This window comes from Corvus kubaryi, unplaced genomic scaffold (genome assembly GCF_017639235.1).
Source record: "Corvus kubaryi isolate FWS band 111438036 unplaced genomic scaffold, C.kubaryi_AGA036_p1.0 133, whole genome shotgun sequence".
In the NCBI taxonomy this organism is placed as follows: Eukaryota; Metazoa; Chordata; class Aves; order Passeriformes; family Corvidae; genus Corvus; species Corvus kubaryi.
Genome location: NW_024580667.1, coordinates 37,233,416 through 37,261,199, shown reverse-complemented (window position 1 = coordinate 37,261,199; position 27,784 = coordinate 37,233,416). Strand labels below are relative to the sequence as shown.

At 38.7% G+C, this 27,784-nt stretch overlaps 2 protein-coding genes across 2 annotated transcripts in view; one reads left to right on the top strand and one right to left on the bottom strand.

The window, feature by feature from the left end:
* Nucleotides 1-27,784, top strand: part of GPC6 (glypican 6) — a 751,944-nt gene that overhangs the window by 442,510 nt on the left and 281,650 nt on the right. The window lies entirely within an intron of this gene.
* Nucleotides 8,832-9,578, bottom strand: LOC121671718 (transmembrane protein 50B-like). Its single transcript, XM_042043851.1, is given in 2 exon segments — nucleotides 8,832-9,387; nucleotides 9,389-9,578. Coding segments are annotated over 2 exon segments (474 nt in total). The 5' UTR covers nucleotides 9,487-9,578; the 3' UTR covers nucleotides 8,832-9,011.

The window sequence follows — 27,784 nt, the reverse complement described above, 5'->3', positions numbered from 1 at the left end:
CTACTCATCACCCAGCCTGTATCCACATTTGGGATTGCCCCAACCCAGCTCCTTACATTTGGCCTTGTTGAACTTCATGAGTGAAGTTCACCTTCACTCTTGAAATTCACCTGTCCATGTGTCCCTCTATCAATGCTGAGTCCAAGTGTCAAGGCTGCCAAGAACTTTCTGAATGGCATTCCTTCCCCCTGGAGTATGAACCACACCACACAGCTTGGTGTCATCTGCAAACCTTGCTGAGGATGTCCTCAGTCCCACTGTCCGTATCACTGATCATGTTCAACAGCGCTGTTCCCAGTACTGACCCCTGAGGCACACCACTCCTCACTGGTCTCCACCTAGGCATCCAGTCATTGACCACAATTCCGACTGTGACCATCCAGACACTTCCTTATCCACCGAGAGGTCCATCCATCAAATCCTTGTCTCTCTACTTTAGAGAAAAGGATGTTGTGCAGAGCAATGTCGAATGCTTTACATGAGTCCAGGTAGACAGCATCAGTCACTCTTCCATTATCCACCGGTGCTGTAACACTGTCATTGAAATTTGTTGAACACCATTTGCCCTTAGTGAAGCCATGCTGGCTGTCACCAACCTGTCGCCTCTCTGTTTTCCTTGTGCCTTACCATAGTTTCCAGACGGTTCTGCTCCTTGAACTTGCCAGGCACAGAGTTGAAACTGATTGGCCTGTACTTTTTCCTTTAAAAAAGTAGGGCTATATTTCCCCCTTTCCAGCCAGGGGAACTTCACCAGCATGCCCTGACTTCTCAAATATGATGGCTAGTGGCTTAGCAACTTCATTACAAGTTCCCTCAGGATCCTTGGATGCATCTCATCAGGACCCATTGACTTACATACTTTTAGGTTCCTTAGATGGTCTAGAGCTCGATCTTCTCCTGTGGTGGGCAGTAATTAATTCTTCCAGTCCCAGCCTTTCAGTTCTCTGAATTGGGTGACATGGTGAGGGCATGTGCCAGTGAAGAGTAAAGGGAAAATAATTTTTGAGTCTGCAAGGTTTATGTCCACAATGGACAATAAACAATTCCAGTGATGGTTTCTTTCAACATATGTGTATTGTCACTCATTTTTCTACTCACTCAATGCCAGGCTTCCACAATCTGGAGGGGGATCTCACCAACTTTGAAATAATTTTTTGCAAACTTTATCTATTTTACTTGTTGATTGGATTGTGTGCTATGACATCTGGAACACTAACCCCAGCTGTCTTTGTAGTCAGTGCTCATGTGGCATCAAAATTAGGAAAACAAGCTTATTCATTTACATATTTTGCATATTCATAAACCCACCATTTTTCTCTATCGGTAAAGGCTGGGTGCAGAAACAAATGAGCCTGGATCCACTGATTTTAAAGGACCTGACATGACTGACACTAGCTGGGGAAACCCAGCCTGCTGTGTTTAGCTCTGGTTTACACCGAATCACATAAAGCCAGGAAACATGATGTGGCAAGTGCTTAGAAGTGTTTTAAATCTTCTCTTGAGAAGCTTCTGCAGAACAGTACTAATTTCAAGTCTGTGAAACATTACATGCAAAAGAACTGGGATCAAGCAAAAGCAGCACTGGACCCACGAAATAAGCCTGAAAATTATTTCCAGCAGAGGATATTGGGACGTAGCTAGTAAAAACTGCCACAGGATCTGAAGTTACACTGCTGTGGCCACCGCATAGGTGGAATGGGACCTCCAAGATACATTTCTGTTGGAATATTATTACTTGATTTATTTTTCATCTTCCCCTGCAGCTGGAGACTCTCCCTCAGTTTTAATGAAAATAAAAACACAGCTGGGTAGGAACATGATCTCCTGGAAAACAATGAATTCTTCACACTTCATGGAATAACATAAATAAAGAGAACCCACAGTAGGGTACGACTGACAAAAATAAAGTAAGGAGCTCTAGCTGAAAACACAAGTTTGGGGAAACACGGTCTCACGGGAGGTTTTTCTGAGGAATAATGAGGGTGGCTCCAAGCACAGTTTCCTGGGGAGGGGATGAGGTGAAGTGTATAAGTGCAAGTGCACTACTGTGCAGGCTCATGTTGTTCTGGTCACCTACCAAAGCCAGGACACCCCTGAAGCATTTGATAAGGGATTCAGGAATGGTAGCTGTTGGCAACCAAATAACCAATCCTCATGGACTTTACTGCAGATGTTTTTCCATGTGCATGTGTGTGCATTATTTACAAACATACACATGTGTTAAGACTGTTTGTATAACTATCAAAGGTTTAACAGTGTAATTAAATAGGTGGAAGTACTGTCTTACTGATATGACTGCTTCATATATTAATAGATTTAAACATGGTTTTTATAAGAGGACATTATCAACTTGAAATCTCACCTGCAGATCAAAGTATTTTTACTGTTTAAAGGCATACATTAAGATATGATAGGTATAAGGTAATAGAGATTGGAATATTTCACCTGTTGTTCTGTTTATTTAGCGCGTGTGACAGCATTTCATATATAGTGGGTTTCCCCAGTTACACAGTGTCACCTTTAGTTGTAGGGATCTTGTTCAAAACAAAGAGAAAAATCATTCTCAAGGGGAAAATTTTTGTGTCTTTCTCTTTTTACTACCTGTCCTCAATCCAGATTTATTTTAAAACCTGGCTCCAAATGAAAGCATAAAAAAGCTGAGAAAAATTATATTTATTTGCATGCTTTGAAAAAAAACATTTCTGTAAAGTTCTCCTCTAAATCAGGCCCATTGCCAGGGTAATTAATGAGCAGATGCAGTCCTTGGAACTACTTTTAACTCATCTCTTGAAACTGATTCAATTTTAACTTGATGATCTCCCTTTAATGGCGCTTTCTATAGAGTCAGTGCTAGTTAATAGCAGTATTCCCGTTTTTGCCAGGAAATGGTTTAATATAAGGTATTTAGGGGATATCTCAGACCTCATGTCAGATATTATGATACCTGAGAATTTATTATTACCTTCTTAAATGCAGTAGTCCCTTGAATAAAATTGTGGCAGTGCAAGTGGCTCCAGCCACTCTGTCTCCTGAGGAAAACTCATCCAAGCAGCTGTGGTGGTCAGCAACCCAAGTTATATACGAAACTTTTAGTCATGGTGATAACCCATTATTCCCTTGTGTCTTTTGCATGTTTTCTCTCAATGGGTTAATGTTCTCCCCTCCCTGTTTTATGTATGAGGTTATGTATGTTCATTTCCCCTCTTTAATATGTATCAGTTCTAGAAAGTTCTTTGTTCCTCGACGCCCCATTGGATCCGTCCCTGAGTCCTTCCTATGTGTTGTTCCCATTGGTTTCCTTGCTGTCAACCCCACCTACCTGTCCCTATGCCATTGGCTGAGATTCCTTTCCCCGCCTACTCTGTACTCAGTATAAGCTCCCTGGTCCCTGTCAAAAATTTGGCTCTTTGTCCCTGTCCTTCGCTGGAATAAACCTGTGTGGAACACAGACAGAGAATCCCCTCTCTTTCTTCTTTGCCTTTGTGCCTTCATTCCAGCAACAGAAGGAAAACTCCCTTGGGTGAGGGGCTCTGCCCCTTCCTTTTGTGTGTCTCAGCGGGGATTGCTGTCTTCCCGAAGGCTTGTAGCATTGACCTCTGGCTTCCTTTGTCGGCGCATGAGGGGTAAACCCCCTTCAGCTTCCTCTCAGCTGCTAAAACCCCTGACAAAATCTTGGAAATGTGAAAAAGAAAAGTATTCTTTTTCAAATACGTGGAGCTATCGCAGGAGGAAATAGCACTCCTTGCACATTTAACCATGCAGCTCACATTTCTTCCGTTTTTACAGCTGAAAATGAGCCTTGTCCTATGATTATGATATCTTCTGATCCTTTTTGTCTGACAAAAGGGCATATTTAAATTTTATCCATCATGATTAACCAAAGCCAAGCCTCAGGAAATGCTTGTATTTGCTAGAGGTGACCTTTGGTTTACACCAGGAAGAAACTGTGGCTTTGGCTCTCCAAGGGTGGACTGCCTTATAGAAGCAGAGCTGTCTCTGTACAGCTGTGTTTGAGATCTGGTTTGAGTGTGGTAATGGTTCAAAAATGTAGAGGAAAGGAGGCAAGCAATTCTGAGAAGGACATGTACTGAAGTTTATTTTTTCTTTAAACAGTGTGAGATTTGGCTCTGCTCTGTACCTCCACAACTGAACCTTTATTATACTCTCAGGAATGATGGTTTTACTGTCAACTTCCCAGACAGTTTTTCAGCAACTTCTCTGGTTAGTTTTTCTCTTCTTTCTCATTTTTATTGACTCTTTAAAAGAAGACTACTATCATTTCTAGCCGTATCTAAAATTCTCAGGTCAAAGAATTAGAAGAAACCATTTATTTTCCCCCTAATTATATCCCTTATATTGAATTTTTGGCTCACTTTAGGCAAAGTCTTCCCCAAATTATGGAATATAACACTGTTATTTGTAAATGGGGCAATTGTAGTTTGTCAGCCAATTTGTTGCAAGCAATTTGTTCAGTAAGATTGTGGGAGGAACGACTGTGGAGTAAATGAGCTGCATGGAAGAGAGTAATGGGAACAGGCTATGAATTACTTTGCTGTGAACAGAAAGGCTTCTGTTAATCTCTTCAGAAAGAAAAAAAAAATCAGTATTTCTACTTCCTATATGGTTTATTTCCTTTTTTTTTTGAGATGTAGTTCAGATCTCAGAGACCATTTGCCCTCTTGGCTTTAGTTAATGTCTCTATTTTATCTCTGTATTTAAATAACTGACAAATCTCCAGAGATAGGGGTAGTCAGGAAGGGTCTTGAACTGCTTCTTCAGCTTGGCTTCAAAATAATAATAATATTAGAAAAGTGCAGTGTTTCATTATATAGCAGTCAAACTACTGTCAGCCAGATAAAATACGAATTTTGTGTTCCGGTTTCAAGTTACATAATAAAAAAAAGAGAGAAAATGTGAAATACTTTTTTAAATTATATTTTTATTTAAATTTATTTTATTTTAAATTTATTTTATTTAAATGGCACACTTTAAAAGGCTGTTTGCTTTAGCAGATTCAAAATACAATTTATGCATTATGTTTGCTTTGTAGCATTAGGCTGCCCACAGCAATTACAGCCAACAGCTGAAGTAAAGTGTGTTGTCAAGCAAATAGTGAAAGAGGGAATTAAAGGGAACACCTGTGTCTTGTTATTAGAAATCATATCCATGCTGGACTTGTAATATCCTAAATAATACAAATTTAGCTAGAAGTAACAAAGCAGATGGAAACATCTGTATATTGTATGCAGTGACAGTTATTGGTAGAGTATCTGGCCCTGGTTTCCCTCTCAGTAAACATTATTTGCATAGTAGTTTTCATCCTTTGTATCCTTGACTTGTGAAAAAAACTGATGTTTGATGAAGACAGAATAGTTTATATTAGAATGTTAGTACAGGGAGACAGTCTGGTCCTGATACAAATACACAGGTACAGATGTAAGTCATGTAAATGTCCAGTACGGACTTACAATGAACATTCTAATGGGCGTAAGTGGAAAATACAACATTTAGACTTTCTTGTTGAACATTCCACCTTCTCACTAAGTAAAAAACTCAGGAGAAGGTGTTGCGTTGCCAGGGATTGTTGAGATGTCAAAGAGCACATCAAATGCAGCCAGATTGCCACATCACCATAAGTGAAAGACAAAGGAATTTAGTTCTCCCTGACATGAAGTGTCTGTCCTGGAGGCACAGAGCATGCAAGCAAACTGTCCCATTCTACTCTGCGGTCAAAGGACTGCGGCAGCCATTCAGCTGGGCAGGTGTCAGTGTCTGTTTTAGTTTGATCTCAGTATGTCTGCAGCCTCCAGCAGCTCTGTTGACTAGATCCTTCTCTGGCTGTTATGGGAGCTTGGACAGATTTCACTTGCAGACACATAGGTGGTAAGACATTTTAAGCTGAATGTCTGAAACCCAAAGCTGAATCTTAGTTTTGTAGTTCCTTTACACACAGATTCAGTTCCTAATATGAAAGGATTTGCAGTATATCGGCCACCATAACTCTATGTTAACTTTTAAGAGAACTCAGATGTCACCTGACTATGGTTGGAAAAGATGGTTTTTCTGCTAATACCTACACATTTCATTTTTGTACCTACACATTTTTTTACCTAATGTCTTCTCAAGCCAAGCTTTCCTTGTAGAATGGAAAGAAACCCAAAAGCAGGAAAAAAAAAACCCAAACAAACACCCCCCCCCCAAAAAAAAACAAAACAAAAAACTCACCAAAACAGATTATATGCAATGGAAGAAGCTAGAGGACCTTTAAAATTAAATTTGTGGCTCTTTGTAAAATCAATTTGAGTGAAAATTCTGCAAAGGAGAATTCTTTAAAAGTCTCCCGTCTGTATAAAATACTAAAAGAAATCCAGTGCAATAAATCTTTTAGACCCAGATTTTCTTTTTCATCCTTCTAAGATGTATCATAAATATGAACTCTTTTTTTCAGTTGGAAGGCATTCTGTCAGCAGGATAAGATGGTTGGGTGCTGGGTGCATTGGACCCAAATATCTCAGATGCTACAATGATAGATGCTAAACCAAAGTTTGAGACAGATGAAGTTAAAAATACATGGAATTATGATAAAATTCTTTTCTGTGAGTGCTTGATGACAGATATTATGCATTTTGGCATGTGAAATTTTTCCAAGATTATGTATTTGGAGTGTGACTCAGAACTGACTTCTTGCCTATATGGACAAATGAAGCTTTTAAATTGCTCTTCTCCTTCATTCTAGGTGGTTTATACCTTATGCTTCCAAAGAAAATATTGCCTAATGCACCTGTCCAATTGTGGAACTTCTGACAAAAAAATTTCTTCCTCAGATCATCCATGCAATCCATTATTGCTTCATCTTTCTGAATTCATTTTTATAGCTTTTTGCGTAAGTGTAATGTTTTTTGAACTTAGTGCTGTTCCTGTAAATAGAGAATCCGTTTTAAATTGTCCCAGTGTAGTTTTCTCAATGATTTCTTACAGATGATCTACAAAGATTCTCTTTTGCTTAATTTGACACTTTGAGTTGCTAGCTGGGGAGTTAGCTTTGAGTTGGCTAAGCACTCTCACTGTAAGAGATTCTTGTGATGCAAGAAGAACAGTCATTTTAATTGCAGAAAGAGTAAGTTATTTTTCTGTAGCTTTTCCCCTAATTCTGCTCACTGTGTTAGTAAGAAAGTAAGTCACACACTCTTCTATTCTTCATCCAGTTATTGAGCATGTTATGTAATAAAAAGGAAACATAGTACTAATGAAATTACATTTCCTAATGCATTATTCACCAATCTCCAGGGTTTTAATGCTATTTTGTATTGCTAAACACTTACTATATTCATTATTTAACATGCAAGAAAAATGCAGATAAACCAGGCCATTTGGGTGGTAAATCAGAAGGCAGAGAATGTGAATTAGGCAGGGAATGTCTTTTCGTATCAAATCTTACTATGCTCTCTCACCAAATTTTAAGAAACTCTGCAAAGACAAAGTCTCTGTTTAAAATAAAACAAAGCAAAATAGCCTTGCATCTGTTGTATTCTCCCCTGTTTAGCGTCTTCCTTGTTCGGAACGTAGCCATGATGCTCTCCTATCTTTAGCTTCAGAGAGTACCTCGTTATTTCTGGCCTTGCTTACTCTGCATTTCCAAGGCACTAAACACCTTCATAGATCTCTTATTCTCTGCATATAGGTTGCTCATACAATGACAGTTGTCGACAGATTCTGCCTGTAAGCCTCTGAGTATGTTTTTTAAATCCTTGGTGACAACCAACCTGGTAAAGCAGTTAGGCAGGAAAACTATAGAAAAGGAAGACGAATTAAGAGAAAAAAATGCAAATGCTTTCTCTAATCCAGCAAAGGTTACTGTTGGAAAGGGGAAATTCAAGTCTTCAGTGTTTTGTATCACTTTTGTATGGTAGAACCTATGATTCATATATCACATGGTGCCTAAATGTCTCCAATAGTGACACTATCCAATTACACTTTTCATGGAAACTAGGGGTTTCATCCAGACCCTGTGCCATTGGTTATGGATGGGCTATGCTTACTTACAGCTTGAATAACCAATCTTCCTGTTTCAATTAGGGTGTAACACTCCTCTAAGGACTTCAGTCTTCTAAAGCTTAAATATTTTGAGATGCGCATGGTGGCTCTTGTCCCAGAGACTGGTGTGCCATTTTTTATTTAGTCAAGAACCAAATTTCCAAGATATTTCTTTATTAAATCACTATAAAACTTAAACTTCTTTCCACTTGAAAACTCTTTTCATGCGAGATAGTATGTTTGAGGCTGTCATGTGCTTTGTCTTCAGAAAATCTCAGGGCAGAGTGCCATGCCATTCCTGTATACAGGTCCTTTCTGCCTTAGTTTGTCCCATCATTATTTCATAGAATCACAGAATATGCTGCTTTGGAAGGGATCCATCAGGATCATTGAGTCCAGCTCCTGGCCCTGGGCAGGACACCCCAGGAATCACACCATGTGCCTTAGAGTATTGTCCAAATGCATCTTGAAATCAGACAGACTTGATGCTCTGAATATTTCCTTGTTACAGTGCTCAGCCACCCTCTAGATGAAAAACCTCTTCCTGATATCCCTGCAGAAAGACCTCGACAAATCAGAGAACTGGGCAATTGCCAACCACATGAAGTCTAACAAGGGCAGGTGCTGCATTCGGCCCCTGGTCCAGGGGTGGCCTCTGTCCTGTTTGCTCACTAATTGTTCACTGAAGCCTCGGACACAGGCGAAGGTTTGGAAGATGAAACTGATGGAAAGCCATGGATTTGAAGGAGAAAGCCTGGAGATTCCAGAAGGAAAGCCTGGCAGCCTGCCATTCCCTTTGAAATATACGCAGTCCTATGTACATATTCACAAGTGTGTTCTGGGAAAAGAGGAGCTTCGGACAGAGCCTGGAATTGTCTCAGTTCCAACAGTTTGGGAAGCAAACCAAGAAAAAAGGACTGTGAATTTATCTACATACAAGAACCACATGGCAACTATGGACCAGACCAGGAGTGAGCTCAGCCCCACAGTTCTTCTGTTCTCCCAAACTTGTAGATCAGAGTGCTGAAAAATATTAATGCATTCTGGAAAAACACTGCTAAATCAGGGTACACGTTAGTGTTCTGTGTAACGTATGCTCCAGAGAGGATCCACATGGAACCAATGAGTGATCCAAACATCAACATGAAGCCGATGAAGAGCCAGATCCAAACCCCTGTTCTTCCTAAGCATCCATCACTGTAGCTGTCTCCTCTCACCTGTGCATTTGATACAGCATTTGTCATGAAGAAGGCCAGCATGGAGAAGACCCCACAGGTGTGGAAGGCATGGTTCAGCTGCTCCAGCTTGGGATAAACCACAGCAACGTCAATCATGATCCGCCAGCCTGTGAAACAGCACCCCGGCCATGATGGAGGTGATGGCGTTGCAGCGCTCACTCCAGTCGATGCACTCACACTCCAGCCAGCGGAAATTGTCCAGGAACCCTGCCATGGTCACGGCTCACACTGCCCTGAGCTCTTCCATCAACAGCCGTGGCTGAGTGCCTGCTCCTGGGGGCGGGAGGGATTTAACAGCTCCTCCTAGTTTAGTGTCATCAGAAAACTTGCTTAGTATCCCTTCCAGTCCTGCACCCAGGTCATTACTCAACATGTTGAAGAGCATGGGGCCTAAGATGGAGCCCTGAGGAACCCCACTAGTGACAGACTAGTGACAGGTCACCAGTCCGATGTCACCCCATTCATGGTAACCCTTTGTGCCTGTGAGCCAGCTGTCCACTGATCTCATGGTGTGTTTATCTAGCTGTGTGCTGGACATTTTGTCCAGAAGAATCCTGTGAGAGACAGTATCAAAAGCTTTGCTGAAGTCCAGGAAGATTGTTTACTGCTTCCCTTGATCAGTTAAGTGGATTATCCTGTCTTAGAAGGAAGTCACGTTCAACACAGAAGAAGCCGCTCCGGCTGTGACCAAAGACTTCATTGTCTTCCAGGTGTTTTTCAATACCTCCCAGAATAATTTTTTCTATGATTTTCCTGGGCACTGAAGTGGGACTCACATCTCACTTGTAGTTTCCAGGGTCCTCCTTCTTACCCTTCTTGAAAACTGGGACAACGTTCACCAGCTTCCAGTCAGCTGGGACCTCTCTGGATTCCCAAGACTGCTCAAAAATCATCAAGAAAGACTTTGCAATATCAGCCAGCTCTTTGAGGATTCTCCAATGAATCCCATCAGACCCCATAGATTTTTAGGGATCCAGCTGGAGCGGTAAATACCACATAAGTTCAGGAACAGCTGAGAGTTTATCTTTCTTGCAGTCATGGTCATCCAGCTCAGAGCACTGAGACCTGCCTCTGTCATCAGTGTGAACATGGAGGCGTAGAACACTCTAAACACGTCTGCCTTGCCTCTGTCCCTATTTGCAAGGACACCTCATCCTGTATTGGCCTGATGTTATTTCTACATTGCCTTTTGCCATTAATGTATTTGAAAAAATATTTGTTGATATTTTTGTTCCTGTAGTGATCTGAATTATATTTTACTCCTCTGTGTGCCCTTTTATGACCTTGGTGTGTTTTCTAAAAATCCACTGTTTGTTGACCTATGTGTCAGAATACTAGCTTTCACCTGAGAATATGTTTTTAACCTTTGTAGTTAATGGGGGGAGGTGAGGAGGAAATAACCCCAAACCACAAATTGTGGCTGCTCTAAGACCCAGAGATTCTAAAACTCAAAGAGGAAGAACCCAAAGTCATCAGCGTTTTACCCAAATGTAAAACATAAAAAGCTGTTGAATAAAAATGAGCCTGATTTTGGAGGAACTGACCCACAATTGCTGAATGATTGCTGAAGGCTCCTGGCTGTCAAGGCATCAGTGGGAGCACCTGCAGTGGAGCCCCTGCTGTCCAGTTAGCCTACTGCCAGTTTTTCCCCATGTGGTGGTACCAGGAGAACCTGCAAATTCTCCACTGGGATTCCTGCTAGGTAAGTGTCAATATATTTCATTTTGCAGGTGAGGTCCAGAGCAAATTATATTAACAAGGAGTCCCAAAATGGGTGTTTGGGAAGGACAGCATTAGAGCATAATGATGGATATTGCAATAGATATGCTAATACTTAATTAGATAGTCTACTTACAGACATCTCTATAGCAATCATTACGAGACCAGCTGTGTTCTGATTATATCAGCAATCTGAACTTTATCAAATCATTAACTTATGGTATTAGTAATTTCAGGAGAGAATCACAAAATAAAATGGCTGGTATTGCTGTTACTGTAATACATGACATAGTAAAGTTGCAACTGATAATTAACCATGTGATCAATCTTTATTAAGATTAACACCTGTATGTTTGTCAGCCATGGAGGACTATAGTTTTAAATAACTCAACAGTTATAGGAATTGATACTCTGGTTGAAATATAATCTCTCAGGAAGAAACTTTATAACTGTGAATAACACCCTTTGGGAAGCAAAGTGCAGTGCATGGGTTACCATGTACCTTGTGAGATAGTTGCAGGCGGTACATGAAATAACAGGGCTCCCATTTGGCAATGTCACCTGGAATAGGTGCCAGAAAAACATGTGCTTAGCAGTCCGTGAAAGAACTTGTACAAACCTGGTGGGACTTGTGTTCCAGAAAATATCTACAGGGTGTCTGAAATTGCTATAATTTAGGAAATCTGGAAGGATGTGGGTTGGAAAGCACACTTTTTTTCGCTTTCTGTCAGCTGCAGTGAAGAAGTTGTGTTTTGCTGTGCTGATGGATAGTGCACTGGACTGGTGCTTTAGAAATTCCCATTAGTACCTACTGGCATCAGGTCTGGAGGGCAGCACTCAGGTAGGGCTGCAGCGTGGCGTTTGTTTCTCAAAATCCCTTGTGTTGTTACTCAGGAGCATTCTTTTCTCCCTCACTGGAACTGAATTGCATCATTTAAGGTTACAGATTGAGTCAGCTTTCTGCTAACATTCCCTGAGTGAAATGTACCACTTCTGACAGAGTGTTAGACTGACAGCAGTATAAGATGAAGCCATTTGCTTATCCACAAAAGTTTCTGTAGAGTCAGTGTCACCACATTTGCTAACACATGTATCTAGTCGTGGTTTGATGTTTCTTTTCTACACTTGGAAAACACAATGTCTAAAGTGCAGCTTAATGACCCATAACCTGCTGGTCATTCAACTTCACAACAACTTCAAGTCTGCAGCAATCTGCACCTGTATTTTTTTGTGAAACAAAAGAAGCTGATTCATTGAACTGAGACCATTAAATCATTTTATGGATGTCCCCAAACATGCCTTGCTCTCAAATATCATGAGAGAACTAACCTTGTGAAGGATAAGTCACAACATTATTCATTGCTCTACTTCAACACATCCAGTATTTTTCATGTTGTCCTGTTTGTAACCTTTCTAAAAGAAGAAAAGGACAGCATGATTGTTAGCATATTCCCAGTCTACATCGTCATTCAGCTCTTCCTCATTTCATCTTTAATATCTATTCTTTTAATCCAGAAAAAGACTTTCTTTCCTGTCTGCACTCCCTGAAAGATATTAATTCAAAATCACATTAAGGCAAAAAGCCCAGGTCACTCAACAGGAATAAAGATATGAATTTCCACTAATCACATTCTCTCTTCCAGCACTGTGGTTCCCCAGTGAAATGAAAAGAACCAAACATCCCACTGGGTCTTTTATAAAACTGTGCTAACATTACATAATCCCAAAGGCACAGGAAAGTGTGATAAAACTGTAAGGTAAAGCCTATGTTTTGTCTGTTCATGAGAAACCTGATTGCCTGTGACACTCAGGCTTTTCTCTCATGCTTGAAAATCCTTCTCTCCTTGGAATTTAGCAGAAAGTTTCTGACCATCATTTTGACACCTCAGTGTCCAACTGAAAAGATGACTTCCTTGCACATCTCAGGCTGGCAGAGCTTGTTTTTTTGGTTGACAGTGCAAAAGTGCTGTCATTTGTAAATTTCCTGTCTCAATTTTTTGTTTGGCAACAGATGGGGGTTTTGCAATTCTGTTACTTTTAGTGAGTATTTTTGTGAATGTTCTTCGGTTTAAGTGAACCAAAGGCAGTCACTGCTCAGTGGGTATTGTGGTACTTGCAATGATGCTGGCAGGTTTTTGTGACTGGGTGGCATAAACGTTCATATTAAAGAAACTCTTAATGGCCCTGAGCCAATAAAATGTTAATAGAAGTCTAACAGTAAGAACCAACACTGTCTTAGTGATTTCAATAAGATAATGCAACAATTAATTGTTTTCTGGATTGAGACTAGAGTGGATTGCTGCATATAGATCAGACTGAGATGCATTCTCCATAGTTTTTTGGTTTTTTTTTTAACTGTTAGCATTTTTTGTGTACATTTCTTGGGAGTGAAGAACATTTCTAGATGCCTATGCAAACATTTTGTTTTGCCTAATATATTTTCTAAGAAAGGAAGAAAGATCAAAACTACCACATCCCAAATTAAATTTGCAGTTACTATTTAAAAAATGCAAAAGGATGATTCTTGTCCTTTTACCACTCAACTAAAAGCTAATCGTTCCTCTGCCCTATGAAAACCTATTATCTCTTCATGTGGAGTAGGTGACTAAAACCATGAAATTTGAGGAAAACTACTTAAAAAAAAAGAGAGGATGGTGGATTGCCTGAGTACCAGATTCTTAGTTCCATTCAGATGCCATAAACAAAAAGAGAAAGAATATTTATCCCTAGGCAGAATATCAGTTTACTCTCCTAAAACTAAGACAAGATTCCTCTTCACATTTCATTAAAAAAACCAAAAAAACAACAATGAAAGTCATCTTTCACTAGTGACAGAGTATTTTGGTTCTGCAGTGAAGTCCAACTCCAAGAAGGCTCATTCCAGGGAGTACTTTGTGGATACTGTTATTCCCATTAGCAGAATTAAACAAGGTCCTTAAGTTCACTGGTTTAATACTGTGCTAAATAGTTTATTACTTTGATTCAAAATGGAAAATGTTTGAGAAGCTCTTGAACAGGATTTGGGAAAGAAAGTTCTGAAGTTACCTTGCATCCCATAAATCCCATCTAAAGATGGCTCCAGGATCACTAAGGGACATTGTAGAAAAAGTAAGCATCCTAGGTGTGCTTGAGTACTGATGTGAGGGGCATGCATGGACTCTGAGCACTCTTCACACTGTTCAGCTTCAAATTCTGTCTATTTTATTACAGTTATAATAGGAAATAAGTTCACCATATACAACCACAGCAATGGATTGGCCTGTTTCATAGTTTCAAAGAAATATGAATCATCTTGGAGTAAAAATTACAGTTGAGGGTGTGAGTTCTCTTTAAAGATGTCCAGACACAAGAAATGCTGTGCACCATTACTTTGCAACAGGCTTTGTGTTTTTTTTTCCTTCTAGCATTTGTGTTTCTCTTGTTAGTCTGCCATCCATCCCAGGTGCCACTGCAGAAATGAGCAGTTTGTGAGTGAAGAAAAAAGAGAAGTTATCATCAGGGAGATGGCACAGAAATCCAAAAATATGGAATGGAATAAATGGCAAAATCTTCTCTTTGTTTACAAGCCAAATTTTAGCTAAGGAAATCAACTGCAGCTTGAAAAGTTTCCTGCCAGAAATTTCTGCAATCAAATCAAAATTCAAACCTTGTCTTGGAGACCCTGTGATTTTATTGCCACTCACTTGAATCCCAAGTAAGCCACCAGTGTCTAAACATTTCATACACCAGGCAATTTGTCAGATTCTGAGGATGACACCATAATTGCCATAGCATATTTTTTGTACTGAGTAATGTTTTCTGCACCTCATTCAGTACTGTGAATTCTGCATGCAAGTAAGCTCTAATATTAAGTGCTTTGATGAAGTACTTCTCACCTTATTTATAAATAACTTAAGAACAATAGGGGCAGATGGGGGTGAGTTAGGGAAGGAGCTTCTGTTTCCAGTAAGTAACACACGAAAAAAGGCAACCATTTCCTGGGTTCCTGCAGACAAACGAATTTCCTTTCATGTTCACTGAATACCAGCTTTGAGCAATACTGGTACTGGGAAAGGCAAGGCAGACCAAAAGATAGTTGATAGGAGGGTACAGCCCCTCAAAACTCCATGAAAGGTGTTTTTCCATATGGTGGTGGAATAGATGCATGTTAAACATCATGGCATTTCTACGTGTTCATTCCTTTAATTGATTCTCAAGTTTTCAGTCAGTTGAAATATGGCCTTAAAACAACTCAACATTAATGTGACTGGGACATAATTAAAGCACATTTTGTAGTCTGTTGCAGATGTCTTTGTTTGGTTTTTTTTTTTTTTGGGGGGGGGAGGGTTATATTGCTCAAATTAGGAACCAAGTTTTAGGAATACAAGGAGACTTGCATTATCGTCTGGTTTTGTAATGAGTTTTTTCAATATCCTTTTCAAAGGATGTCATAAATCTGAGTTACCTCTGTTAAAGTGTTAAAATGAAATTATTTAGCCTCATGACTGACCCACAAGATGTGTCTTTGCGTTTTATCATGTTTCCAGCAATTTTCCCTTCCACCTTGCTGTGAGGCAGTTGTAGGACATGTGCACATCATCTTCTTTCTTCCTTTAAGTAGGGGAAAGGTCACAATGGTTTCATGTCACAGAAGTAAACCAAGAAATTATTCTTTCAATTATGGGAATTTTTTCTTGCAAGACTACCATAAAACTGTAGGAAAGTATGTAGTCTTCTGAAGTAAATTGTAATTGAATCTATTCAGATTATCCTAAGCAAAATTGTTTTCCTATATTCTAATATCAGAAAGCATGAGGAATTTTAGTTGCTGGGACCACACACGTGTACATATAGTGTTCTAGTGTTATTAGTTGTTTTAAAAAATGGAACATCCAAATGGTTAGGTATTTCATATGACACAGGTGGCAGCCATCTTAAAATCTTTAGCATTCCTTCAAAAATTATGGTAGGTTTTGAAACAATTCTGCTCAAAACTTTGCGCACGTAAGTAAAAATTAAAGCTAGAGTGCTTACAGAAAAATATATTCTTCAAAACTGAAAAATAAAAGGTTAATCTTGTTTGCATAACAGAGCTTCAAAAAACACTGATGTTCGGTTGACCAAATATATTCTGTTTTTGTTAACCTGTATATTTTAACGAAAAACCTCCTCTAAGGACTGCAGTTTTGTAAATTGTAAATAAAATTATTCATAATGAGAATTAAGGTAATATATGTTACTATGGAGACCATTTGAGAATAGAGGCATTAAAGTATAGCTTGCTTTCTTTCAGGAATGGAAACAAATGCTTATGAAAACTTTTAAAGGCATTAGTTCAACTGCAGTACTTGAAAGAATAATGTAATGGAAAACATGTATCTACTTATTGACAGAATTCCACAAAGTGAGGCGATCATGATGACAGAGTTATGTTTTTGGTTGTGGGGAAAGTAGCCATCTTTTATTTGTATAGCCAAAACTGATGGAAGACATTGTTAGTCCATGGAAGTAGAGTATTCGAAAACAATTCATAGGGAAAGGTTTGACAATCCAAATAATGCTTATAGGAAATTGTATCTGGGACTGTTTTCAAAGCTGGTTTATTTGCTGGGTATGTATGACTGCCATATGTACTCTGGGGAATTACTCTAAATGGATAAAAACCAACAGTTGGAAGAAAAAAGTAGATAAGCATTTTTTTAAGGGCCCTCTAAAAAATAATTTGTATGCCTAGCCTGTCCTTATTCAGTGGCATAAGAGGTTGCAAGTAGCATAATATTATGTCATTTTGCATTTTTGTTTTCTCATTAGGCTTCATAGAGAAATATCTCACTGTTCACTGGGAACACAGTGTGGGAACCAGTAAGTAGTGTAGCGAAGGAATATGTATCTGAAATCAACACATGGTGTTATGAAATGCAATGGTGTGAGAAAGGAATTTGGAGAAAAAATATAAGTAAAAAAAGAAAAGGGAGAATAAAGTTATAAAAAAAAAAAAAGCAAGAGTGAAAGTAAAAGAAAGCAAGGGAAAGGGAAGATAAAAGATAAAGTTTTATTGAAAGCTATTTCAAATCTTCACTTCTGCAATGGTAATTTCTAGTCTTCATTTGGTTTCGATTCCTTTTTCACTGGACTTTCTCTATGCCATTTCTCTTTCTTGGCTGTTCAAATAGCTCAGACATGCTTTTCTCCATTTTTCTTATTCTGTTTTCTTCACATTTGTCATCTCTTCTCTGAAGAAAAAATGTGGCTCCTGAGGGTATTTCTTCACTTGTTTTTCAGGATTCTGTTAATGAAAGGGTGGTTTCTTAGGAGCTCTGAGAACCAAACCCGATTGTTCCTCTGCCCAGTTTTCTACCCTATTTTCAACATACTTTTACTCTGGAGGTTTTTTGGGACTTACGTTTCTGTTATTGAGTGTATGGAACTGTATTTCGTGTTCAGGCTAGCTTAAGCCGCATACTTAAAATTTGAAGCATGTCTTATGGTTCAGACATAGTTAAAGGCCATGAGCACAGCCCAGTGGGGCAGGGAAAATAAAGCTCCACAAGGATTTCCACGCTAGAGAGAACAGTGATTCTCATGTTGTCGTACCAGAACACTGCAACAGGGACTGAGGATTAGACAGGATTATTTGGGTCCCAGGATGACCGACCTGAAACACCATCATCAGAACCCTCACTGTCTCATGTTCTCCTACTGGTGTAGGAATGACTTTATGCAGAAGCACATTGCATAAGAAGAGCATGTGAGAAGTGAAGAAGACCACATACAAAAGGTTTTGTATTTTGGCTGAAGTTTCAGCAGTTAAGATACTTTTTGCCCACTTGGTGGATCAGCTGAGTTGAATTGACCTTTAGTCAAATCAAATCATATAGTTTTGTATATGCTAGGGATCAAGAGTACGCACACATGCACATGGAGTGATAATGACAGCTGAAACATAGAAAAGTTTTATCCTAGGATAAAAGTAATTTATTTTGTATTAACTTCATTTCCCACGTCATAAATGGAAAAAAATTCAGTTTAAGCCAAAAGGTACCACTTTAGTTACTTAGGTCAGTAAATTTAGTACTGCAGCTTCTTTATAATCTTAAACTAGGGTAGCTCAGCATTCTTTTGAGAACAAAATGGTAGTCAAGAAGAGAATGAATTGTGAGGTACTTGAGAGGGAAATAACTGAAACTACCTATTGAAAGCATAGAAAAGGAAATGCAGCACAGATGTGTGTGAGGTACTTTACATTCAAAGCAGAGATGAAAGCATTGTGAATTTAAATTAGCATAATGACCTACAGAAACTACGTCAAGGTCTCTGGAATTATTCAGCCCTGGCAACCAGAAGGTGTTCAAATTTTATTTTATCCAGAGTTCAAATTAAGCCCAAGCACTGGTAGCAGTCATTTCACCATTTGCATGGAGGAGGCACTGTGGAGGACTTTATTTATCTGAGTAGAGCCTGTTGCAGTGCTCCACATTGTGCTGTTGTTTGAAAAAAGTGTTGCTCTTCCCCCCTTTTTTTCTTTCTTCCTCTGTATTTTTTCTCTCTTTTCCATTACTGTTTCCTAGAATTCTGGGATCAATCAAGAAAAGCCCATGCTGAAAGGACCCCCAGTAGATCATTTGGTCCAGAAATATGTGAGAAAGGGAGCCTAGTGCAATCACATCTTGAAAACCTTCATCAATGGGGCCTCCACCATATCTCTGTCGAGGTTGTTCCATTGACTGAGTCTTCTCACTGTAAAAATTTCCTTTTTATGTCAAGATGAAACTTCTCCTGGTGCAACTTCTGCCTATTGTCCCATATGTTCTCCAGGTGGCTCCTTGTGAAGAGAGAGCCTCTGCCCTCTTTGTGTCTGTCCTTTAATACTGGAAGACTTTTATGAGATCCTGACTTGTATTTCTGTTCTCCATGGAGAAAAGGCCTAACTCCTTCAGTCTTCCTTCATAGAGGAAGTTCTCCAGTGCTTTGATGATCTTCATGGCCCTTCTTTGGACCTTCTCCAGTCTGTACACATCTTGAATTATGGGGATCAATGTTCCAGGGGTACTCCTCTTTCTTCTTTCCCTTCATTTTATTACTGAAATAAAGAGCTGTCCTTGACTCTTACTCTTTAGTTTTATCTTTTCAGAGGGAAAACTCAGACTTTTAAATATCTGAAGGTGGATAAATAAGGCCATCCACTCACTATTTCAGCATGTCTTATGGTTGAATTCTTGTTAAAAGTCTTGGGGGTTTTTTTTATGTGGGTTGTGAGTCTCTGGAGCCTAGTTCAAAAAGTTTAAATGGATAAGGTTGGCAATACTGGGAATCAAGCTTTTGAAATGTTTCAAAGAGGATGATTTGTCCTTTCTTATGGTCCATCTTTGAAGAAATATGAGAGATGTTCTTTTTTAAAATAAAGCACAATTTATCAGGCTGTTATGATAAAATAATTATGCTTTGTTTTAAGCCTAAAAAGTGCAAGTTTTGCATTGAAATCAAAAAAAGATATCTTGGCTGGGAAAAAGTTCAGAACTTAGATTTGCATCTTTCACAAGATGCATGCCCGCATAGCCAACTTGTAATTAGCAGCATTAAGGGGCACAGTACCCAAATCAGTAGATATAAGCTGTTTGGCAATGACATCTACACTATTTGCACATGCGATTAAGTTCTGAATTAGCTGTAATCTCTCAGGGAAAAAAAATAAAGTGTCACCATGGACAGTTCAATGAAGACATCTGTTCAATGCACACCTGCAGCCAAAGGGGAAGTGTTATGTGCCTTTTATTTCAGTGAAAGCCTTACAGAAGAGATAATGACAGGAGCAGGCTTGGGGTGCTGAACACCTGCTTGAGAGGTCTTGTCTTTGCTCTGGTAAGAGAGAGGATATGAGACTATGTGACCCATTGTTTTGTCCCAGGATGGCAATTTCTGTGTTCCCATAATGAAAGGAACAAAACCTTCTGTGCAAGAAAAAGCAAAGAGATCTGCAGATAATATCCAATTAGTGGTTCAAAGGCTAATTAGGTAAGTTCTCAAATAAAGTTTTGAAGGTGATACAGTCAGCTAAGCAGGGAATTATCTCATAGGAGAGGATAATGATGCTCTCTGAACAGCTCAGGAAAGGACAATCAAATACCCTCAGTGATGCCTGAAATGGTAAGAAGAAGAAATATACTTAAATGAACATATAAAAAAAAAAATGTCCTTAAAGTAGTGGTTCTAGGAGTCACTAATGGAATTTGGGCCAAATGAAGGATGAGACTGATCTATTCTACTTTAAAATAACTCATGTTCTGTTGCTTATTTCTTAGATTTGAGATTAATCATCAAAGAGTGGAACATGAGCTATTTTTTAATTGAAAGATATACAGAGACAGACATTAGTGCACTGATATGCACACACACTCACATACACACCTTGCCTGTAGTTATTCTGAAGTATATTATTTGAGATTGAAGTCCTAAGGCTCAGTTCACCCCTGAATTAATAGCTAGGTGATTGGGTAACATTTAGAGAGATGGTCCACTCAAACAGGAAGGTAACTTGCAGATTGATTTATTCAACTTTTACAGAATCTTCCTAGTTTAATGACAGTATGTCTTCTGGAGGGTGTGAATTTTGTGTGGAAAGAGGGTTATTCTGTTTGCAGCTGCAAGCATTAAACATCCAGGCAGTTGTTAGAGGCAAGTACTGCCTAAATCAATAACAAAGCTACAGAAAGAACTGCATGCATGCATTGCTTTCCTTCACCTACATGAGTACAGCCTCTCCCAGCAAGCAGGGGTGTGCCTCCTTAGTGAGAGCCAGTGCTCACCATGCACTTCAGGGCTGGCTGAACTCATCAGTGCCAGCTCAGAGCCTGCGGCCCCATGTTAGCACTGCTGACACTTTGCTGCATGCCAAGGTGGGGAGCAGTCCCACTTGGAAACCCAGCTTTCCCTCAGGGCTGCTTTTCAGGAGGAGTAGCTCTGTGGTCATGCAGTCACATCAGCTTATGCCTGTACAAAAGATACAATGGGAATCGTCCACCGAGTCAGGGCTCTTTCTTTCTGCCTGGGTATGAATCACCTTCAGCAAATCATGAAATATCACCTTTTTGTGTTCTTCCTTCTTTAGCCTCCCAAATTTACAAACTTTTGTCTTTTGCATACTCTGATTCCTTTTTCCTACATGCAGCCAATATTTGGGTTTTCATATGGTAATCCCCTTTATAAGAAGCAAATAATGGAATATATAATATTTATGAGGTTTTATAGTCTGGCTCCAAAAGTCACCATGTGAATTAATGTCCTCTGTGGTTCAGGGCTACAGCATGAACTACCAAACTGTTAAATGCTAACATACATCAGCTTTCCATCAAGCTAATAACCAGAGATAACAAGAGAGCTAAATTACACTCAAACATGCTAAATGCTTCACTGACAGGGTTTTTTAAAAACTAAGTATTTTCAAAACTTTAGGTGTCCTAAAACTTTGCAAAACTGGATTTGTGAATTTTGTCTTTGTTGCTGTGTTTTGTTATTCACACCACTACTAAGTTCATTCCTTATTAAAGAGTGTGTTATACTGCAGAGTGTGTGGAATCACTATGCTTTCTAACCAAGGGAAAGACGTAGTAACACGGTCCTGGGGTCACCAAGGACAGACAATGCTTTTAAGATGGTCTCCTGCATCTTGCCTGAAGGTCCTTGTGATTTTCAAGGATAACTGCTAGACTGAGTGTTTTCTGCATGGCATTTTTTTTTTCTTGTCATATTCATTCAAACATAAGAAAATATTTGGCATTAGGGAAAATTTACTGCCTGAGCTCCATGCTTGCAAACTTGACATGCTCAGAAATATATCTATCACCCACAATATGTTTATTTTTATTTAAAATGCATAGTGTGTCTGTTTTGGGGTTGCTTTCTTGAAATCTGAGTCCCCAAAAGTGGAGTTTAGGAAAAACTTACGGGCTGAATGTCTTATCAATGCAGGGATTCTCTCCGTAAACTTACATCCTACAAATTGCTTGTGAACATGGTAATTCAGATGACATATTCCAATGTATATGAGCAAAGTTATTCATGTAAGAGAAAGCCTAAATGTGTGTAATGCTTTGCATTCTGTATATGCTGAGAAACGCCCTAACATCTGTTTTGAGATTTTTAATGCAAATTGTAGCACCTGCGTAAGTTCAGATTGTTCTAGCCTCATCCAGTAACACTACAAATTATTTGTTTGCCCCTCTCAGAGCTACAACGGGTGCACTGAATGTGTAATCTGTTTTTCAAGGCCCTGCAGAAACTTTTAAAAGTGAATTTGTGCACTCTTGAAGGTGATGCAACTGTGTGCACCAAGGATGTGCCATAAAAGATGCCATTATCCTTCAAAGTTAGATGTATTTTCTTGTCATAAGAAAAAGAGATACGTGGCATTCTTAATATGTTGCTCAATTCCAGCAATTTTATGGAGCATTGCAACTGTTTCAGTGTAGTACTATTTCATTCTGGAATATTTTCTTCTTTATAAATACCCCATTGATGGCCTTTCCACTGCCACCCTCTTTTTTGGACCAGTCATAATTGCACCGCTCTTATGTGGAATGATTGCAACTATTATTGAGATATTTAGGTCTTTAAAAGCTGTTTCTCCTTTTCTTAACCAAATGTTTAAACCTCCTACTTTTACATGCATTAATTGAGCAAAAATAGGGGAGTGACAGCTCTTATTTTAAAAGAAGTTTTCTTTTAAAAGTGTTCTTTTCCCCAGTTCGGATTTAAGCAACTTCACCTGAAAAGCAGATCAGAAATACAAACCCTGACATGAAAGTCAGTATTTAAGCAGCTCAAGGTATGAGGCAAAACTGAAGAGTAAAAGACATTGTTTTTGTTTTGATCGTTGGACACTAACTGAAATTTTAGAAATTTAGTGTAATACTGTGCTAAGTTTATGAGCAAAACATTGCTTTTAATTTGGTTAAAGGGATCATGTGTTTTTCAGTCTCTACTTAAAAGAAAAAATAAAGGTGGGATCAAAAATATAATTGCTTTTGATTAGCATTTAAAATAAGACTATAAAACCTGTTGTAAAGCACTGTTGGTACAAAGGAAGATTAAAAAAATAAAGATAATAAATTGTTTCTTAAGACAGAAGGATATTTAAGTGAAAGGAAGGAGAACAAGGCAATTTTGAATTTTGGTTTTGGAGAAAAACAATGATGTGGGTTAGGTCAGTGCAACATTACATATAGGCTAATGATCTGGATGAGAGAGTAGGCAATGAGCTGGATATTTACTAATAACAGTCTTTAAGGTTTTTTACTTAATTAGCATGATTTGGCAATTAAAATCCAGAGCTCTGCAGATGCAGACACCCTGGCCCTGAGCAGCACGATGCCTATGAAATTCAACCGAGTATAATGTTCATAGGTGAAAATGACTGAAATAACTGATCTTTTGTGGGTTTGTTATGTGGGGTTTGGGTTTGGTTTTTTTTAATCTGAAAAATGAGAAGCCATGAAAGGAGGATAGAGAGAATGGCTTTTCTAAGGAAAAGTTTTCTTGTGGGAATTTTCTGCTTGACATTACTTGTGCTGTTTGTGACAGTTTAGGAAAAAATAACCCATAGAGGATTTTCTCAAACAAGAAAATAAATTTAAAAAAAGACAGGAAGCCATAAAGTCATAACGATGACATTGTGAATGTTACTCTCTTGCTTCATTATATCTTATCACTTTGATCCTATGATTTTAAGGCAAATGGTGCTGTGACTGAAACAATTGTCTTGCAAAGATGTGTATAAAATAAACAGTACCACCCAGGAATGCCTTAGTCTAATGAGGAGTTGTTGTATGCCTAAAAAAAAAAATTAAAAAAACAAAAATCCCAAAAAAAGACTAAAAATCAAATAAACAAAAAATCTCCTCACATAATAAAAGCAGTCAGAGCTATGGAAAATGACAGGGAAAAAATTGAATCATCTATATTCTTGAGTGGGAAGTGAGCCTGTTACCCTACCAAAAGAACAAGGAACCTTTGGTAAACTTGACGAGGACACGCTGAAGGCTACAGAAGAAGGCACGATGACAGTTTGCTGCGGACTGTCCTCAGATCCCGCACTCATTGATATGAGTGGTTTTGATTGCTGTGAATTTATGCATGAGCCACTTCACAACACTTGTTTCCACATCAGGAAAGAAGAATCAGGTTGAATAAAGAGCATGTGTCTGATTTTACATATAAGAATTTCTGACTTGGTATCTATTACTTCTTTCGTTAAAGAAGCAAAAGCAAAGTCATAATAAAATCTTAAGCTTCAGGGAAATAATCCATCACCTACGGAGGCCAGGAAGGAATTTTCGCTCTCCTCCGAAGAATATTGCCTTGGGTACACCAGGCATACTTCATCTTGCTCAAGAGCATGAAGCATTTGATCATTGCCAGTGGCAGCCAGGGCACTGTGATAGACCAGTTGTCTGATGCAGTCTGACAAATGCTGTGTTCTAGGTTTAATTTATTCAGGTTTAAAGTTTGCTTATGATGTTGATAGGGGCATAGCAACTAGTGAGACAATATCGTTTAACTTGTCCTCGAGAAACAGTTTCAGAACACACAGACTCTAATTAGAGTAAATTACTCCTGATGGAATAAGCAATCTGAGAAAAGTAAGAAGAAAAAGTGACTGTAATTTCTAATGCCACAGGCAGGTCTTGACTGTACAAAACCTGTCTTTAAATCTTAGAAGCTTTGCTTTGAAGCAATAGCTAATAGTGCAGGGCAAGAAATAAGCCTGATTAACATTTTATTAGTAACTTTGAGCACAAAAGATGGACTTTCGACAATAGCTGAGACTTACCATCGTCAAATGAACTTGACATTTGTTGAAGAAAAAAAGTAAACGGAAGCCATTAAAATGACATTAAATACATTCGGGTGTTCATTCTGTACAGGGCTTGTCACTTTCTCATTTAAAATAACATGTTTGGAGACCTCCAGATCTAACTAAAGGGGAGGGGTTTCCAGTGGCTTAAATGGGTTGTGACACATCTATATATATGTTATTCACCAGTTAATATTAATTCATATCACAACAATCTCTGCTGCACTTTAATACAGCAAATCAATCAGCAATATCTACAATAAAAAGGCTGGGAGAGATGTACTAGTTTATTGCAAACAATTTACATCTGTAACCTTAAGGCTTTATTCCACAGGACTGATTGGAATTCATTTCAATGCAAAAGTTACCACTTTTGCTGCCCTAAAGAATAATTCAGTATAAAGCTTGGGTGGGCCACATCTTTCTCTGTATTCTCATGGTGCCAATACAGCATATAATTGTAAATTAATTTTTGAAGGGAAAGAGGTTTTCTTCTTGTTTTTGTTTCTTCGATTTTGGTTTTCGTATTTTTGATGGAAGTATTCCAGAGCAATTGCTCTTCTGTTTGGATTTTTTGTTGTTGTTCAATATCTTTTAGCTCAATTTTGCATAGAACACAGAAGACAATAAGGGAAAACTCAAAATAGTGAAGAGAAATAATATCTGCAAGTGGAAGAGAATAATCCCCTCGAAACCTATAATCAGTATATCCAAAAGGCATAAACTTTTTGTGAGCATACTGCTTGGTTGTAGACATGGATTTTAAGACATTTGGGAAAGGACACAGAGATGTAGAGAGGCAAACTTTAAGAATATATTTTGTAGACTTTTGTAGACAACTCACTTTCCTGTACTGGAAATTTTAAAAAGCTAAAAAAATGTAGGAGGTTGAAATAGATGGAAAGGACTGGAAGTAAAAACTTGGGGGGGGGGGGGGGGAGAAGGCGGGGGAGGGGGGAGTGGTGAGTGGTGAACACTAAGGTATTCATGAGTGTGAGGTTTTCTTCCTGGGGGTTGTTTTTTAGCCTTACTGTTTTACAGTTTTCTCATAGTTTTGCTGTCACATGGGGTTTGCTCTCAGTTTTTTTCAGTAGGCTGGACATGACTAGCTGATTCCCCTCAGTATACCAAATTTCCCTGGCTGCCCATGGGCCTTTCATTTCTGTCTGGAAGAGGTGTCTGAAGGCTGAGTGGCAGGAGCAAGAAATCTATTGTTGCACTCAGTAACAGGCATCTATGTACTGATAATAATAGATGTACATTCCTCTTTAATGTAAATTTCGGGCTTTCTGTTTTATTTTCAGCTTTACACACACTTATTAGCATATGAACTTTTCCAGGAATTTCTTTCCTAGGATTTGCTGTGTTTCAGGTGTGCAGTATGCTGACTCTGTTCAAGTCCCCAGAGACTAGTTTGTTTAACCTAATCCTCCCATGCTCAGATATGAGCTTTTCTAGCCAGATGTTCAAATCTGTGGCTTGAAACATTTAATAGGATCTCAGAAACTCTTTTTTCCCCCCAAGTATTAGCATTCCTTTTATTTAAAATTGGTGCCAGGGGGTTTGTAAAAACACTGACTACTTCTGTTTCAAGTCATTAATTATTCAAGTTTCCTCCATTTACTTTATATTTCATTCTGGAGGAATTCTGGCTTCTCAATGAGGAACGGGATCACAAAAAATACCTAGAACTGTTGGTATAAACCCAGTATTTTTTAGTAATCGGGACTGAAATCAGTTCAGAGAAGTGGGTGCAACTGTACCACCTTCCTTCTCCTAAAAGAATTCAGAAAGCATACAGCCAGTTAACTGCTGAAATTTAACTTTTTGTGATACAGTGTTTTTTAGCTCTGAATAAATGATGTTCAGAAAGTACATACAGGAATATGATCGTTAGCCTCTGTGTGTACAGTATGTGTGTGGTGCCCTAGGGCTGGTGAAACTTTGGTCTGCGTCCCACAAGGACACTTTTAAACAAGCTTTCCAACTGGTCTCTAGTCTCAATCAACATCAGTTTTGCTCTTATATTAAGAGTTACCAGTATAAATAAGGGTTTGCTCTACTTTCATATATCCTTATTTAAAAGATCAATATAGAGCTGGAAAGCCAATAAAATTGAGTCGTTTTTGACTTGGTCACACATTAGAAAATTATATCTGCAGACACAGACCAAAGGCTGTTTTCTTTAATTTTAGATTTAACCTGACATATCACTGCCTTGCCAAAAATAGCATTCTAATTTGCCAATATGTGAAGTTTCACACAGTGCCATATGCAAGTGCCTGTATGCAGACTCTGAAGGTTCAAAGGTTACAATAATTTCTTAAGGGGAAACAAGTTGTATTCAAATGGTTATCCTCAAGTAGTGTGTTTTGTATTGGGAAACAAGGCAGTAATTCTGTATTCTGTCCTTGTCTACCTCAGTTGAAATCAGATGCTTGAAGGAAATAAGATTTCTCCTTCTGACACTTCTTATCTACAGATTTTGTAAAGTATTTTTTCCCCAGTATATTTTGCCTTTTGCTGCCAGCTTAGTTATAAAAAAGAAAGTCAGACTATGACTGCAAACAGGCAAAAGCTGACCCAAAATCTTCAAGAATGCTGTAAGTGTTATACTGCAGAATAGCTGTAGCCTAACTTGAGGCTAAAACCAGCCCTGGATGTGATGATAGGCACTAACTGTACCAGGGAAGGGAGGATACAGCGTCTGCAGATAATGGCCCTTGCATTGACACTGCTTATTGCAAAGATTCTTTTTCTCTACCCCTAGTCCATAAACCATCGATCTCGGGGAATGCTAATTCACACATTTCCTTCCTGGATCTCTGTACCTTAGGGCATGGAAATGTACATCCAAGGCAAAATATGTATCTTTTGTACTATCCTACCCATAAAGGAGGAAACCCCTCAAAAGAGAAAGTGTGCAGATGCAAGTTCAGCTTTAAACTCCAGCATTTAAATGAAT